Source organism: Macrosteles quadrilineatus, unplaced genomic scaffold (assembly GCF_028750875.1).
Source record: "Macrosteles quadrilineatus isolate MER2022 unplaced genomic scaffold, UCM_ALF_1.0 Scaffold_8__2_contigs__length_117827958, whole genome shotgun sequence".
NCBI classification, from domain to species: Eukaryota; Metazoa; Arthropoda; class Insecta; order Hemiptera; family Cicadellidae; genus Macrosteles; species Macrosteles quadrilineatus.
In genome coordinates, this window is record NW_026542601.1 from 32,228,171 (window position 1) to 32,246,950 (window position 18,780).

The 18,780-nt window shown below is 30.0% G+C and overlaps 1 protein-coding gene across 3 annotated transcripts in view; it reads left to right on the forward strand.

Annotated features, from left to right (window-relative positions):
* The window catches only part of LOC128999870 (inactive rhomboid protein 1-like), a 301,906-nt gene that overhangs the window by 218,735 nt on the left and 64,391 nt on the right, over positions 1-18,780 (forward strand). For all 3 annotated transcript variants that reach the window (XM_054426604.1, XM_054426602.1, XM_054426603.1), the window contains exon 5: positions 8,302-8,601. In XM_054426604.1, coding sequence (XP_054282579.1) covers positions 8,302-8,601 — 300 coding nt within the window. The remainder of the gene's footprint in view (positions 1-8,301; positions 8,602-18,780) is intronic.

Below are 18,780 nucleotides of genomic sequence, written 5' to 3' on the forward strand. Positions count from 1 at the left end.
TAGACTTAAATAAGAATTACCAAAGGATCCATTTAAATTAATTTACTGAATTTAACTTAACTATCTTTGATAGAGATATTTAAAGAACTTAGTTTCTCATAAGCCAACACATATTTAGTTTAGTTCACAGAAAATCTTGTTTTTTTTTAAAAAATTATAGTAAAAAAATCACCCCTAAGTACAGCGGTAGCAGTAAGAGCCCCACTGCGGAAGTGCCGGTAACGTCCGCCAGGGGTGACGTATTTTCCGGTTAGACCGGAAGTCAAATTCCATTTCTCCTCGTCATATGTTTAGGTTTGAGAAAAGTTTGATATATATACTTTTGTAAACTAATTTGGTTGAATTTTTATTTTATGTACCTACTAAAAATAATCGTCTTGTTGAAACTGTTATTTTGTAAAGCTTGTAGTAGTGAAAGGCAGTAACAAAATTAAAGTTATTATCTTCTTATTCGCTTGTTAGCTGTAACTAACACATGTATTCCAATTAGCATTTTAACCCACAGAAGAGGTTGAACAGATTTAGGCTATCTCAATATAATTTATAAAAAAATATAGGTATGAATGAAAATTAATTTTCAATTGAACATAAAAACCTAGCTTTCGCTTTAAAAACTATATTTTAGAAAAGTCGTTAAATTTCATACAAGTAGTTACTGTATTGGAAACTGTAATTGTTATTTATAATGAAATCTTCTGGGAAAATCCTCTAAACACAATCATTAATCATTCATCACAACATTATAAGCGTGGATATAATTTCGACTCAATAAAAGTATGATTTGAAATGTACCAACCAAACAAAGTCTGTAGCATTACAATGTTTTTGCCAAGGTTCATATGAAATACAAATGCAGTACAACCTGCAACAATATCGTGTAATCAATCCGACAATGATTAGATGCTGAGAATTGTGACTATTTTCTCGTGCAATGTTAAAACTGTTTCGTGTTTCAACCCAAATATTTAGTTTGGAAAAATATAATATTATTACTAATACTTTTACAACTTAAATAAAAAATAAATCTATGTATAAAATCTGTCCAGTTTATTTTTTTAAATAATAAATATCATAAATTTTGTTATTTAAATTCAATAAAATGTATGCTTTCATATAGTCTATTATCAGTAGGTCAATACGATGTTATACTAAATATATCTGAGTCAGGATCTTCCGTGTATTTTGTTGAGATGTAAATATGAAATCCGAGTTATTTGCAACAATGGCAAAACGAGAATAACTGTAGAATCAGCTGTTAACAAACCGGAGGGAAAAGCAGTTGTCCAGACGGGCGAACTCTTTTTGTTGAAACTTTTGGAGGGAAAATATTCCTAACTTTGCCTCATATTTTACAAATATTTATCCTTTAACATTTTTCGATATAAATAATAATATATTTTAGATCGAAAAATTTACTACTTAACACATGAGAAAAAGTTATCTTTATGTTTTTTATTATTATTTATCAATAACAACTTTAATCTGACAGTTTTAAAATCAACTTATGTACTTAAAAGAGTGAAAGCTTCGTTGATATAGACCATTGCAAATAGTTGGACAAAAGTAACTACAAATATTTTTGGTTTATCAAGCTTATGTACTTGTTGTAAGTAACTATTTTCCAATTTAGACAAGTACGTGTTTTAGATTATACTCTACACAATAATTACTCTTTATCATATAAAAATACGTAATAATTAAGTTTTACAAATAGTATATATTTATTTCATGTTTTTCAATCGATTCCTGGCAGGTCAAAATCGTTTATACAGGGTGTTTGTGAACTCTCTCGAAAAAATTCACAGGATTATTCCTTGGGTTAATACATGAATATTTTACATTATAAACATGGGTCGCCGGAGCCTCGTTTTCCGTCTGTCTGTCTGTATGTGTTTTTTATAAATAACTTTATAACTCGAGTTTGAATCGAGGTACAAACTTTAAATTTGACACACTTGTGTATTTTAACGTGTTACACAAACATGCAAAATTTCATTTCGTTGACTATAGCCGTTTCAAAATGGCGGCCATCTAAAATCTTTGACCTCAAATTACATGAAAACCACTAGAGTTACAAAAACCAAATAACAGATAACCAAATGTGGGAAATTTTATGCCAAATAAAATGACTCCTAGATCTTTAAAGATTGGACAACAAACAGCTGAGTTGTTAATTTTTTTAATAATTAATAATTTCTTTACTGGCTTTTAATTGTTATTTTTTATTCTTAAAAATCATCTGATCCTTTCTAAATTGTTACAACAATGGAAGACAGCTGGCTTTCCCTAACAACAACATTAATTTTTTTTTACTAGACTATGGTAAATGTATTAAGTGTCCTATTTTTACCTTAACTATTGAGATCTGTTTAAGGTTACGTAATGTACTCTGTATCAGATGATTTTAAAGAATAAACATTAACAATTAAAAGCCAGTAAAAAAATTATTAATTATTAAAAAAAAATATAACTCAGCTGTTTGTTGTCCGATCTTTAAGATCTAGGTGTCATTTTATTTGGCATAAAATTTCCTAAATTTTGTTATTCTTGTGTTTTTTTTTTGTAACTCTAGTGGTTTTCATGTAATTTGAGGTCAAAGATTTTAGATGGCCGCCATTTTGAAACAGCTATAGTCATCGAAATGAAATTTTGCATGTTTGTGTACCACGTTAAAATACACAAGTGTGTCAAATTTAAAGTTTGTACCTTGATTCAAACTCGAGTTATAAGGTTATTTATAAAAAACACATACAGACAGACAGACGGAAAACAAGGCTCCGGCGGCCCATGTTTATAATGTAAAATAATCCTGTGAATTTTTTCGAGAGAGTTCACAAACGCCCTGTATTTGTATAAACTGATATCAATGTTTAAAACCCGAACACCAGCTACGTTGTTGGTTTATCGATTTTTACGAATATATCAAATTAGGACATGGTTTTAAAACCACTAGCTGTTAAACAAATAATTTAAACAGAAAGCTTAAGCCAAGTAGATAAATTTTTTACATGTTAACTATAATTACAAATGAACAAAGTTGGGTCAATATTTATCTGATTATGATCAAGATTTAATGGTTCAATTTTAATTCGGCAATTATAATCTTTACAGATATTCCTTGCTTGTTAGTAACTAAACTAATTTACCAATATATTCATTTTGCACTAGGTTAAATTTACTTCAATCACTCAGACTAAATAAATTCCTTAGTGTAAAAAACGTTACAGGATTAACAAAATATCCTTTTAGTTGAATTTAAACAATCGTATTTTATTGTTTTCTAAGAGAAATCGACTAACTTCAAAAGCAGAGTACAAGCCCTACAGTTGGAAAGTTTTGCCTGGAGTTTAACATATTGCTTTACTTTGAATCATATTTCTACGTCCAAACTCTCCCGGTAAATAATACTTAGGACTTTATGTTTATGTATCTTTTCTCAGAAGTTTTATATCGGTCTGCGATCAACTCTGTCATGCGACGTTTTTTTTCATTTATTTATATAAAACATGTTTTAATTTAATGTTTGCAATCGACTTGTTGGTTTTCATTATGTAGGCTTACTTTTAATAAGTCTTTGGTATTAAATGTTGTAATCGTGTCATAATTTACGTTTCTCTTCCCTTTTTTGCATGTGCTGTTTTTTAACTGTGTTCTTGTTTTTATCAAATATGATTCAAGTTTGTCTGCAATTTCTTAATGGCAGTACAAATGGGTGATTATGTTGAAATTATTATTTAGAATTTGATCATTTGCGCTGGATTATTTGTATTAATTTAGTGGTGACTGAACGTTATCCTAATTTTGAATAGGAACTAAAATGTATTGTACTAGTGTATTGAACAGGAACCTTCACTATATTTACTTGCATATAATCTGATAATACAAAATTTTAATTTTATTTTAATTTTTTCTACACTTTTCTGTTTGATTGAACCCGCTAATTTTATTGCACGTTTGGAAAGATTAAGAAAGGATTTTTTATATCATGTTCAGTATACAACATGTAGGCTACTTTAAGTTATCTCTACATATGTGATTGTATGATATTAGGCTACGTTAACTGTACCCAACACGCCCAAACCTATACAATAGTTTGATTAATAATTACAAGTGTGGTCGAGATGACAGAAATGTGCCTTATTTTCTTACGTGTACTCCATGTGTTAAGTATTCTCTGTCTTTAAATAATAGAACTGTTGTATTTTTGGTATCGGAACATAAACTCGTTTTCATAACAAACCTGCCTGAAAGGTTTTCAAAATATGTTTATCAATTCCTTAAAATATAATCAAGTTGTAAGGTTTAAAAAATTAGACTAAAACAAATGTACATAGGAAAGAAGGCCTGTTTATTAAAAATTATCAGAACTTCAGAACCTTTAACTAAAATAATTAGTAATACAGTAAATTGTCTTACTAACATCATTGTCAGCGTAAAAGGACTTTGGAATCAAAAATCCATTTAAATAAAAAAAAACATTGTTTGAAAAAAAATATAACTGAAAAATCACTGCTTACCGAAATATAACGTTATATTAAGCTAAAATCACAGTACCTTAACTAAAATTACTAGTAATTCCGTCCTAATTAATATTATCACTGATTAAATTCCAGCCAAATTAATCTGTTCGCTAAGTCAATATTGAAACCAGTATTGCGTTAAGTTTGGTAAACTACTGAAAGCTAAAGTTTTCACGATCGAACCGCCAATAGCTGTAATTTTATCGACTTTGTCCTAGGGACGTATTAATTTTCGGTCAACCACAGATAAAACATGAGGCTGGTAGCGGTTCGCCATCTTCATAAATCCCCAACTGGTGACCAAACTTTGACCACATTAGTGCAAAACGAATCATTCATTATGAAACATTGGGGCAATTACTGTGCGATGAATGTATTGGTGTTTTGTTAAAGCAAAAATAATACCGGGTTTTACTTTAATAGTGAAAGGTTTTACATAAGTATCGTAAAATCCTAAAAAGTTTTAATTCTAACAATTTTAATTGGTTATTGAGATTTGCAATATGGTAGCACCTTTATAATGAGTCTGTCATAGTGATATCAAATAAGACTTGTTTTAAACTTCTTATCGAGGTTTGAAATAACATGTAAATTAAAGGTAGTATAGTTTAAGTTGAAGGCTATTTGTTATCAAGGATCGCTTGTATTGAGGTTCCACTGTATAAGGTCAACGGTGACTAAACAATAATATGGTTTAGGCTGTTAATTAAAATCGTTATAAATATCCATTGGCATATACACATTACAAAATAAGAAGTACTACTTGTCATTCATTCATATAATAATGTTTTATTGGGTGAATAAATGTTTACACAACAGTCTATACAACAGTTATGTTTCTTTTATTATTTGCGTATCTCTAGTGGAAATTAGTGCATTTTTAGAAACGTTCGATAGAACAATGATGTACACTAAACAGTGAATCCAGAAATTATAATACAAATAAATTATAGTCTAAACGAAAAATAGTTACGTTAAAGTATCTTAAACATGTTCTTTCAAAAGAATGATTTTTCCAACATGTGTTTAAAGGTTTCAGTTCAACAATACTTTATAAATTTGTTAAATTGGGTTTAAGCTCAGTAAATACTTAAAAACTACAAGGTAAATAAAAGGTTCGGTTAAAGAAAAAAACTTGTTATGTGGCCAATCTGTAAAATTTGATAGATTAAAGTAAAATATTGTACGGTAGACCTAATAAATATGTTAACAATAGAGATTCCGGGTTTTAAGCTAGCTTGAACCGAATTGTATACTGTATAATTTTTAAACTACTATTTCAAGCTAAATTTAATAACTTAAGGTAGAAAAATTACTTCACACATTCTACAAAAGTTATAGTTGATTGATTTATATTTCAGTCAGTTTATTGGGACAAGAGAGTGTACAGAATTCTTGCTTAAGTATTTAAAGTGAATTACTACAGATAAATCCATTTGCAAGAAGTTAAATAATTTTCCAATATCTTCAAGTATCTAGAGAACATTGTTCAACTAGAAGTATCAATTAAGAATCAGGATCTTTCTGTTTGCTTTCTACAACACTACAGTTGCTGAGTTTTCTTAATTGTTCCAATTTACTCTAGAAATAACTTATTTATTCATTGGAATGAATAAATATTTGATGGAAATTTGTACTTCGTGTAAAGTAGCTTGCAGTAAAGTTGTTTTCATTAATAAAATCCAAATTGTGAAACTTAATTTTTTTTTTTTTAACGGTTCTAGCTTTTGGCATTTCTCTTTAAGGTGGTTAGACCGATGAGCCAGCGTCAATTTAATATAAAACCACGGGAATAGACACTGATGAAAAATTAACTAACGATTGTTAAAATTCAATTTAAGAAAAGTAATAGGATCATTTGAATAAAAATTTGTTAAGACATAACACACTTGTTTAGTTTTGCATTACAATATTATGTTTTTAACACATTTATTAACAATTTTTTTAGCTGGTCAACAATCCGTCTATCATAATCCTTTTTTTGTCTATTTGCAGATCTCAGATTGTATAAAAAATAATTGTTTATTTATTGAATAGATACTTATTAATACTGCTACATCCAGTGGTGTATATATTTTTGCAGGTGGAAATTATATCGACCTCCTTATAATTGCTTGCTAATTATTCTGTACAAACGCCTTCATTATAAGAACGTGATTTAGGTACTGCACTAATACTGCTTTCATGAAAATGAAGGCGTTTGTAAGGATTGTCTTTTTTAACCGTCTGTAAATGTAAAATAGTAGTTTTATTTACAGACGGTTAAAAACATTATTATTATTATTATTACAGACAGTTATAGGCATTATCTTTTTACAAAACAATTGATATTCCTACGAATACAAGTTGTTATAAGGAAAGATGTATTGTTAATTGGTTTATTGCATAGCCTAGTTGGAATTTATAATGTTTATGTATTTTATGTATTTTATGTATTTTAAAGGTTTTAATTTAAGCACACTACTTATTTATTCATTATTACTTTTTTTACGTAACGATTCTTTAAAAAAAATTATGATAAACAGTAGTCAAAAAAATTCCGACTCATTAATCCCTACTGGTAAAGTTAAGCTTGGGAGTTCATCGGTGAAGAATCTGAACTTTGCGGACCAAATAAAACATCTCCGATTGAAACATCAAAGGCAGCAGAACAAATAGTGGCCGAAGTTTAGCGGTCTTTGATACGAGACTCTGATTGGCCAAGCTGAATAAAATATCGCATTTGTATTGAATGTGTTAACAGTCTCTGTAAACTTTCAACCCGTTTCTCTGCTGACATTTCCACTCCGTTATGCATATTTATATTTGTATTCTTGTCTCTTCGTTTTATCAGTCTATTAATTATTGTTGAGATTTTTTTTACTTTCTTTCTACATCTGAAATTATATAAACGTTTTAACACGTTCGTTTACCTTTTTGTCGTTAACTTTGTGTTATTTGAGCTTTTAAATTTTGACTAATTTTAAATTAAATTTGTTTTTTAATAATTGACGAATCTTAATAGTTTTAAAAGGACTATATTAATATACAAAATATTTAGACTATCGTTACCTATGTATTCTTGTTTTATTTTTCTTTTATTTTCCTCCATATGTCTCTTTGTTCTTTATTTATTAGTCATATAATCCTGCTCAATTCCTAGTTTATTCTCCTTTCAATGTTCCTACATCATTCATAGTGTATTCGCCTCTTCCTTCACCTTATACAAATTATTTGCTCTATTAGGAGTGTAGGTTCTTTCTCTCTTCCAACTTTGTATCCTCAAACCCACATTCTCGTCCAAGTCCAACCATTTTATCCTCTTTTTACCACCTTACTATTTTCCTCACTTCCCATCCTAGTTCTTCAATTTAAAATTAGGCTCATATTTGTTTAAAATAACCATATTTTTAAACCTTGTCGTTTTCATCGCATGCAAATGCCTAATTCATCTTAATTGTTATCAGATATATTCCACCACCTCCTCCATTATCCAAATGTACCCCAGATTAACAGATACAGTACTATTTTGCTTTGATTCTTCCAAATATTTATAAACATCTACCGAATTTATTTTGTTCCAGTGCCTTCTTTGAAGCCAAATAATTATGCATGTCAGATTAGTTAGTACTAAGAAATCTCCCATGGATCTGTTGCATCCGTTGTTTTCTTTTCCCTTAACCATTTTACCTTCTTATCTCCCTTCTGAACCTTTCAACGTGTCTTCCCTTGCTGCATTATTTAATTCGCCACATTTTCAATTGTTTTCAAACCTCAGACTGACAATTCCGTTTTGTTGCAGCACATCCCCCAGTGCCCAGATGGAGTCTTCACCGCACCCGTTCATGCGGTCAGTCTCGGCCCCGACGGCGCCCCTGCCACCTCCCTCGGACCCGCCCACTCCTACTGGCGCCCCCGGAGCCACCTGTGGCGACCCTGAGGAAGCGGCCGAGGCTGCCGAGCAGGTGGCGCCCCTACAACCTCCAGTGTCTCTCAGGCTGCAACCCCCGAGGAGACGTCCCCTGCTGCACCAGGCATCCGCCCCTGTCACACAGGCGGAGATGCGGAGAGTCCATCTGACCAGGACGGAGCTGGTGAAAGAGTGAGTACTCTAGGAAATTACTTAGGAGATTTAAGTTAATATCGCATGTTTTGTCATGAGGAGTATGCAATTTTGTCTCAGTTCACATTCTTAAGAGGCAATTGAATTTACGTGCATTTTTTGTTATTCAATCCCAACTAGCACCTACCATCATCCCTAATTTTTTCTCTTTCTAGGGGAAGTTTTTACTCACATATCCCTCATACTCCTCTGCCTTATTCATATTCTTTGCTATGTTACTACAATAGGTTATTTCCGTTCTCCTACTCTCTACCCTCAAATTGACATTCTCATTAAAGAATTATTCACCTAACTTGCTCTTTTGTTTTCTTACATTGTTTTCTTACTTTTCATTCTTAGGTTCACATATTTTGAGTAAATTGTTTGAATAAATTAGTGATTTAAGGTTTTTATACTATAGTTAGGAGTTTATTCAGACCCTATTGTTTACAAGTTCCGCAGTCTGACAATTCATTATATCCAGCTGTAGCACCAAGCTTTATTATATCCCTTTAAAACTTTATTCTTATTCCTATTACCCAGTTCTCCCTCTATGTGCAACTTATGTAAACGTGATATATTCCTACAGTGCATACAAATGAGCCTCGACTGAAGTGTATATGTCAATATTTTCAACAAATAGGAGGTAAATAAAATTATAGAAATGTTTATTTTTACAATCTAAAGTTTTTTTCTAATTAAAATGTTACTACACGAAAAATTTATTTTACTATAGCATTTACCCATTTAATAGTTTGATAGTTAATTATACAAGTCCACGAGCTCTGGATGGATACAACTAAATATTTAAAAATTTACTTTAAATATACACACATGTTCTCGTCGTTTATAATACGTCGCCATCTTTATTTCTCAGTAAAAGTGATTACCCAACCTTATATTTGTGCAGCGCATCTCAAACGTGAAATAGAAATCCAAAGCCCAATAATTGGTCGTGACGCTGCCGTTGGGAAGGTTATTTATTGGTTTTGAAGGGATGAGAGCTGGATAGCAAGGTGGAGTATAAATAATTCAGTGCTGTCACTGGGCAGATGCGATGTTTAGGGAAAATCACCATTACCAACGTGCAAAAGTAAAATACCATTGGTTTCCTTTTTAAAGATTTTCTTGGAATAAATTTTAGTTTTATTTCCATCAATGGTTATCACCATTTCAGTATTTCTGAATTTGTTATAATCCTATTTTACAATTCACTAGTTAATTTATAATTTTACCTAGCCATAATGTTGTATTAAACTGAATTATGTATTTTTTGAACAAGTATTCAAATTAATTCAAACAGATTGGTATGATAAAAAATACCCGATGTCTTTTTGTACTAGTTACTTGATTTTGATAAATTGTATTGGATCTTTTTCAGCATATTGAATTAGATACTTAATTCTGTAACTATAAGTGGATATTTTCCTCGACTTAGAGAACATAAGTTAAAATTAATAATATTTAATTTACATTAAAAAATACCTTTTCATCAATGCATTTTCGTGTCCTCTACTTAAAAATATGCATTCATTCAAAATGTTTCATACTTTTTAGGAACTTTTTAATCAGCTTTTTGTTGTAAGTTGTCAAAAGTAGTAAATGCCAAAAGAGAAGAGAGATTTTAGACCACGTCTTTTTAAGATCACATTTAAAGATGCTCAACGCTAAAAAAACTTGAGTTACGTCGCTTTAGAATTTCCGCTTTTCTGGTTTCTTTCAACGTTTCTGAGAATATCAGACCTCGGAAAGTGAATATTTTATTTCTGGTGTTTCCCTAACACATATTTTTGTAATTTTGTGTTTTTACTCTATTTTAGGTAAATTAATCAATTAAATAAATCATTAAAACGTTTATAATATTGTATAACAAATTATAGCAACATTTAATAAATCGATTACTTAATTAGATGTTTTTATTTTATTTTAAGAAAAGCTCGATATTTATAAATCGACAGTATCGAATTCTATCGACAGTAATAAATTTTCATTGAGTTTATGTTCCACTGCTAATTTTTTTTTTCTTTGATGAACTTAATTAACCTACCCTTAAAAAGTATTGTTTATTAGTAGTTCGTTTATTTTTTTATTTTTAAACTGGTATGAATCTTTAAAGATTACAGATCACTTTATTTTTTAGTTTTAAAATGTCAATGTATTTAGTTCACTACAGTTAAACCAACAGAAAAGTATTAAATGTAAAATTGAATTGCTACGCCCTTTTAACATGAAACCTATTGTGTTGTAAAAGCTTAACTTTGCTAGGCCTAAGAATTCAAAGCACTAACTATAACTATGTACTACGCAAAATAGTCTACCCGAATCTTAAAAAAACAAATACAAGCGCATAATTAGGGAACATAATAGTCAAAGATAAAACATAACAAACCATATTAAATAATAATTACGATATACAGGGTGTCTCACGAGAGGTGTCTCAAATCGATTACGGAAAAACGGCTTAACGTACAAGGATGAAATAAAATTATTTCCCGCTAAATCGACCCCAAGGAATAACGTAAAAATATTTTTAACTTTTTCCCAATACAGGGTGTGCCAAAAACTGAGGGTCACTAGTTCGAATCTCGGAATTTTCAAATGTAAACATATGTCATGTTATACATCATTTTAAAGGTATTTGATAGACAAATATTTTGGCGAAAACAGAAATTAGTTATCTTTTCCGTTTCAAAATGGCGGCAGTTTTTTTTGGAAAAAATCTATATTTTTTTAGTACTCTGTGTTTCCTATACCAATGCATTTATCCCTTCTCCGGTTAAATTTTCTTACTCGTTATGAAATTAGCTTTACTTTGATATGCTAGAAAATAACGGTTTTTTTTAATTATAAAAATTCAAAAAAAAAATTATTTTTGAAAATTTGCAAATGCTCATTTTTCAAAAATTTCAAATAGCAACATATGTCAAGTGGCACATCATTTTATAGGGTTTTTAATTCCTAACAACTTTGTAATTTACACTTACTTCGCATCTCTTTTAGTTTTTGCGTAAATAACAAAAAACCTAATTTTCCTATATCAAATGTAAGTTATCTGGGTTTGACATGGTTTAACACTAAAGGCCCAACTTGATGAAGTGTTAAACCACGTCAAACCCAAATAACATACATTTGATATAGGAAAATTAGGTTTTTTGTTATTTACGCAAAAACTAAAAGAGATACGAAGTAAGTGTAAAATACAAAGTTGTTAGGAATTAAAAAACCTATAAAATGATGTGCCACTTGACATATGTTGCTATTTGAAATTTTTGAAAAATGAGCATTTACAAATTTTCAAAAATAATTTTTTTTTTAATTTTTATAATTTCAAAAAACCGTTACTTGTAGCATATCAAAGTAAAGCTAATTTCATAACGAGTAAGAAAATTTAACCGGAGAAGGGATAAATGCATTGGCATAGGAAACACAGAGTATTAAAAAAATATAGATTTTTTCCAAAAAAACTGCCACCATTTTGAAACGGAAAAGATAACTAATTTCTGTTTTCGCCAAAATGTTTGTCTATCAAATACCTTTAAAATGATGTATAACATGACATATGTTTACATTTGAAAATTCCGAGATTCGAACTAGTGACCCTCAGTTTTTGGCACACCCTGTATTGGGAAAAAGTTAAAAATATTTTTACGTTATTCCTTGGGGTCAATTTAGCAGGAAATAATTTTATTTCATCCTTGTACGTTAAGCCGTTTTTCCGTTATCGATTTGAGACACCTCTCGTGAGACATCCTGTATAAGTAGAACCTTGATAACGAGAGTCTCACGTGGATTATTAAATAAGACTTGCTATCGAGGTTGACTTCTTATTGAGGAATATGTGATTGGGGGTAAAATAAATTCAAGGGGATTTAAAAATCACACTTGTTATCAAGGGTCTTCTTATTGAGGTTCCTCTGATAAAGTTTTGTTTTTTTAAACTTAAGTTATCTTATCTAACGTTTGCATTAGATTTTCTTTTATCATCGAACAGAATAGAATTATTTACTACAAGCACAGGAGAATGGAACATTAGGATCGACTTGCAGTAAAGGTGGCCATTTACACGTTGTTTCGAACTTTAAACCTTGTTTATGGTCATTGTTTAAGCTTCCGTTCCACTCAATTCATTTTTACTGCAGCTTGTAAAATCTGTGGAGAAAACTAAGTTTTATAAACATATACGGTTGTGTTGTTGTGTTGTTAATGGTTTCTAGCAATACGTAAAAGTAAAAACTCCTGTCAATTGTTAAATTGTATATTTGGAAGGTTTTTTGAAGCGAAATGTTATAAACTGTTTTGTAGAGAAATAGTTTAACTGTTTCAACTCTCTTAACATTTTACACAGCTAATCATTTGTTACTTAATATTGCCAAAAGAAACAGATGTACTCATAAGCTTATATTTAATACTCATACTAAATAGTTTTTACACACACTTTATTAATTTTAATTACATGTGTAGAGTTATTACAGTTTACAAAACTATGGTTTTAAAACAGATATGTTTTTTTTACAAAAATGAAGAGTGATATAAAAATGTTCTCTTGCTTTCCTTCAGTAGTCGTATTTTTATTTTATTTATTATTTTTTTTTTTTTGTAGCCCAACCAAAACATGAGAAATTACATATGATCACAACTTTTTTATTTTAGTCTGAAAGGTAATTTTATAAAAAACAACAATAAAGGAGAAATTTTCAATTTTGATTGCATTGTAATCTGTCAATTTTTGTTGTCGAAACTATGTTTCTTAACTTGTGTTGTAGTTATATCTTTCATACGTGCAAAATATGCTCTATTTATTAAGTACTTGATGATAACGTGTTTTCTTTTTTTCAATCAATTGTTTAGTACAATTGATTAAACTTTAAAAAAGTATTTCCTTACCCGCTAATCGATAGTACCGATTTTCAAAAACAACATATGCATTGTATTTTGTTTACTTAGGAAAATGGTCTTCTACATTACAAATGATTATCACATGATTGGAAACCTCTTAATCTTTATAAATTAACCAATTGTACCGTGTTTAACTTAATCTAATATCCGATTGTAGTTATTAATTGTTACAGTACCAATATGTAAAAAACGAGGGAAGAACGTATCGTTAAAGTTTTTTGGGAATTTTAACGTTGAAAGGTTGTCAACACTCATCCAGCGTTGCCAACTGTAGGCGAGACTGTCACAGTTTTGAATAATTTATATCCTCCCCATTCCTGCCAACCTTACCCCTTAAATTACCCTTCCTCTCTCTTTCCCGCTTTTAAACTGAAACCATTATATCTGTTTTCCTGCTTTACAGTAGTTTTAAATTAAAATTGAATACCTTTATTCAATAGTTTCAGCCCAATTATGATGGTAAACTGTTTCGAATTTAGGCTGCGGATCAGTATAAATATTCCTAAACTGTTGCTAAGCCAATTTTTAATTGTAATCACAATATTTGTATGATGAGTTTTATTATAAAAATTTAATTTTAAGACACCTTTTGTTAGTGTAAGTTGGAAAAAAAAAACAGTGAGTAAAGACCAACCTGCTTTCCTTGCATATAATAGATGCATAATCCACTACTTAGAAAATTTTTTTCCCGTTATTGGTTTCTAATTTTATTTGTTATAGGTACGCAACTTAACCTCATACAGTATTTAGTTTAAAATAGAGTACATAAAATAAAGAATAACCGAGAAAACGGTTTTAAATAAAGTTTAACAGTTTTCTTTATTTTCTCCATATTAAATCGTTTACCACATAAAACTAATACTTCAGTCGATTAAACAATCTGGCAATTTTATAGGTAAAATTTTCAATTTTATCGATAAAATTGTATTGGGATGGTTTCAATTTTTAAAAAATGACCGTCATTTTCCAATGTGGCCGCCAACTTTGTTATTTCATACGGAACATTCTGTATTTTATGATTGTTTTGGAATAAATGTAATTTAAAACTTTTTATTCTTGAAATCATTTCTCTAAAGCTACTCGTTTAGAAGTTACAATTTAGCTTGGTACACAAAAAAAATACCAAGTGTTCCAATATTAAAAGTTAGCTGCCATTTTTGAAATAGGCAAATCAAATTTAACGTGCCTATTTTTTAAAATTATTTTTAGAATGTAGATGCGATTTTAAGATATATTTTTCTTTGTATTTGCTCTCTAAACTTACTCGTTTAGCAGCTACAGGATGCATAATGTACACGACTAGCTTTTTTTAGGTGTAACACACTTTATCTCCCCATTATGTAGCTTTAGCAAGAAAAAAAATAAAGAATAAAAACGTTTTTAAATTTCATTTACATTCCAAAAAAATTATAAAATACCATAAGTTCTATAAGAAATAACAAAATTGGCAGCCATATGGAAAATGGTGGACATATTTTTATAATTTGAAACCATCCCAAAAACGTCTTAAAAAATAAAGGGGAGTACCCCATAAAAAGTTAACTCTATATCTCATAACAAAACAGTTACCTATTGGTTCACTTTAGGTGAGACACCCTGTATATATGATTGATATTTTGTAACGTTTAAACATTATTTAACCTACCACAACATTTGTATTGATATCACTATCATTATTATTGTTGACATCAATTGAGATGGGAACACTACTTTACGTGTTTGAATCCATAAACGAACCGATATGTGTTATGATTACACTTTTGTCGTTTAATAATATAACTGGGTGGAACCCGCAGATCGATAGATACTGCGTAGTTCCCATCAATCACGTCGTGCATAGTTATTGAGTATTAATTTGTAACGCTACATGAGACTCGAAGTGGTTTTCCTGGAACGCTTGCATGACCTAGTAGTGGCTATGCTGGTGTGGCGCACTTTAAACAATGTACTCCCTTTAAAAATTAAATTACTCAGGACCAGAGAGTTCAAAGTAGCCACAACCAGCTTTGGAATACTAACCTTAATTAGTCCGGTAGTATCAAATAAGGTTAGAACATATCTTCTTTCTTGATTAGTTTTTCGTAACACATTTTTTCACAATATCTAAGTTATTTTACTACACCCGATTAGATCATATTGAAAGAATCAAGTTAACTTGGACAATTTATAGCTCAAGCACGTTTCAAGACAGAAGTTGTACCAACTGAACAACCGCAATAATCCAGTGTTGCCAACTTTTCGACACCGCTTTTCCCCACTCGAAACTTGTTCAGTTCGTAGTTGAAGAGCTTAAGCAAACGGGTTGATCCGTAACTTGTTTATATTATGGATTACAAAGTCATAATTTGTTATGTAAAGTTATATAAGAAGTTAGGTAGTTGGTTACGTAAAGTTATTACGCAATACTTCTGTATTTTACTAGTTACACTAACAGTGACTTGTCATTAGTTGAAATTTTAGTGTTTTCTTACTAGGGTACTTGTCCAAACGTTTAAAACTTTATTTTTAACAGATTCAATAGGTTAGTTTATAAAATATTACAAAAAGAGTAAAAGGTTTTTCGAAAAATAAGTTAAGATTTACCTTAAGATCCTGGGTATTTAATTTCTTAAATTTATTTATTCGACTGTACACCCATTATATTTTATAAAATCTCAATTTCTGTTGTAAAGGGGTATTTTTCGTTTGAGTTCAAACAGAATCCCAAATACTTTTATAAAAGTTTCCAAAAGAGCTATTTCATCAACCTATATTTTCGCTATTTTATAGAGTTTTACCTTAATCATCCTTCTAGTAAAAGAAGATTGCAATTTAATGATTCTAAATGTAGCAAGAAATATCTAACACCTTTCCACGAGTCAAGTTTACAAGAGACAGATGAATGTTTCTTGGAAAAAGTATGTCAAAGCGATTTAAACTTTAAATCCCCTACTGCGTTTAAAATCATCTCCAAGCTGACTGCATTTCATTAAATAAATCAACTGTTGAATGTGAGTTTCGAGTAATTTATCCTCGAGATTATGTATTATATTATAATTATTTATAACTGTAGTACGTACTTCTTAGTGGTTTTGACTGTCATTGGATGAATTTTGTTTATTATTCCACTAAGTGACATGATTTAGCTTCTAGTAGAGCCATATCTATACTTAAGAAAGACTTTAAAAAGAAATTACATCGTTTGTGAACCGTGTAATTAAAATAAACCCCAACTAATGTTTCTACTATATCTAAATAGGAACTGAGGAAAAAGGAATGTCGTATGAGTAGATATATAATAAACAACTGACCTGTCTGAGAACTACCTTATATTAATTTTCCATATGCCCCCACCAACACCAGAATAACTAACGTTATAACTAACGTTGGAGGTCTAATGTAAATTTAATTTGTAAAAATATACTTGAATTTGTCCTCCAGAACAGTCTTGCGTTCTAACCACTATTGAAATAATAGTCGAACATACCATTTAGACCACACGCTTGACAAAAATATATAAATTAGTAATTCTAATTTCTTAAAAACTCCAGTCCACGCACATACTACTGAGGCTCATTTCTGCAGAATATATAATTTTTGTTACTTTTGGAATCATTTACATTTTGCCTTTGCATGTACCTGTACTGCCTTTTATTTTTTGTATGGTATAATTTTTGTTGTTGTTTAAGTTGAGCTTCTTTATTGACTAAGATCCTCTTGTAAATGCTATGTTTATTAACTGTAGTAGTTTTTCTATTATATATATATATATATATATATATATATATAAAAACAAGTATTTACCTACATTAATATATTCGCAGTACGATATATTTAGAGGAAAAGTTAAATAAAGTTTGTAGAAAAAGATAAAAAAAATATTTCAAATAATTTCACAAAATGTCCAAGAAGCTTTATAAGCATCAAATAAACTTCAACCACGAGGATGTTTTTAGGTGTTCCTAAACCTGTGATATTTTGAGGAATTTATTGGTTCACGTTTACCAAATGAAATGCCATGGAATCGTTAGGTTTTTTAATACTGAAAGCTATTGGAATGTTTTGAAGAAGTTTTTCTAGAACGGAAATAAGTTATTTACCAATTTCACAGTCCAAGATTTTTATCATATGCATGATGTCAGTTAGAATTTGTGCAACGACAAGGAGGATTATAAGTCAAAATAGCATCGACCTACATTTTCCAAGACTTGTCTCTTTTCAAGTTTGTCATGTGGAAAGGTTTAAGCAATTCTTTCCATCGTGTTTCTAACCAGCTAGTAATCCCATTTTAACTGTTTCAGGTCCAATTTACATTGAGAATTTTTAAGCTGAAATGTTTAATACAAAATATTTCCTTTTATTATTAGTGATAAAAAAAATTTCGTTTATTATTTCCTTGTGGTACCTGATATTAATTAAAATGGGTGCCTTTATATTATGAGCTTACATGAATAAAATACCACATGGTATAAATAATAACTTTTTGTTAACTACTACACCAACTTTGTAAAATAAAAATAGAACCAAACTCTGTAGCCTACATTTGTTCATACAGTAATGGCTGGTGTGTATACAGCAGTCTAATAAGTATAACCGATATCTCTCATTTTTCTATTCCCTTCATCAAAAGAAACCAATTTCGTAAAGCTTGACCTTTTAGGCTTCACTCTCCCGAAGGCCCTACATCTTGAAGGGTATTTAAAGATTGAAGGTCTTGTTGGAAGGTGGAGATAAAATGCAAGAAAAGCCTGCAGCAGCTAGACTGTAAACAAGTTGATGACGTTTGAAATATTCATAGGGACGACGTCAATACGAATATTCATAAGTATTCATATTCATTAGCTGTAAAATGAGGGTACTTTGTAAAAGGTCTTTACTTTTTTAACGACATTTCTCGTTAAGGGTTTACAGCCGAATCGTCTTTGTAAACGGGTTTTAGTGTTCGCCATAGTAATATTTGTAAAACGGATTGTGTATTATGCGTTTACTTAATGATTTGTATTTATAATATCAAGTTGAATTTCGTACTTATAAATGTATTAGGCTATGTTTTAAAGACCGATTTCTTTTTAAATTATTCTTCTTAAACTACAGAGAAATGTAGTCAATAATGATTTTAATTTGTTTAATCAATAAATGAAAATTTTTAAATGCGTAGATTGTTTATTCACCATGGGGTGTGGTTATAGGGTTATATTTTTATCAGAAGGGTGTCGGATCAATTCGTTAAATTCCTGTATTTTTTTATAAAACCCGCTTTTGTTGAATCCTGGCTAAAAAATAGCCAGTCTTAGTAACAAGACT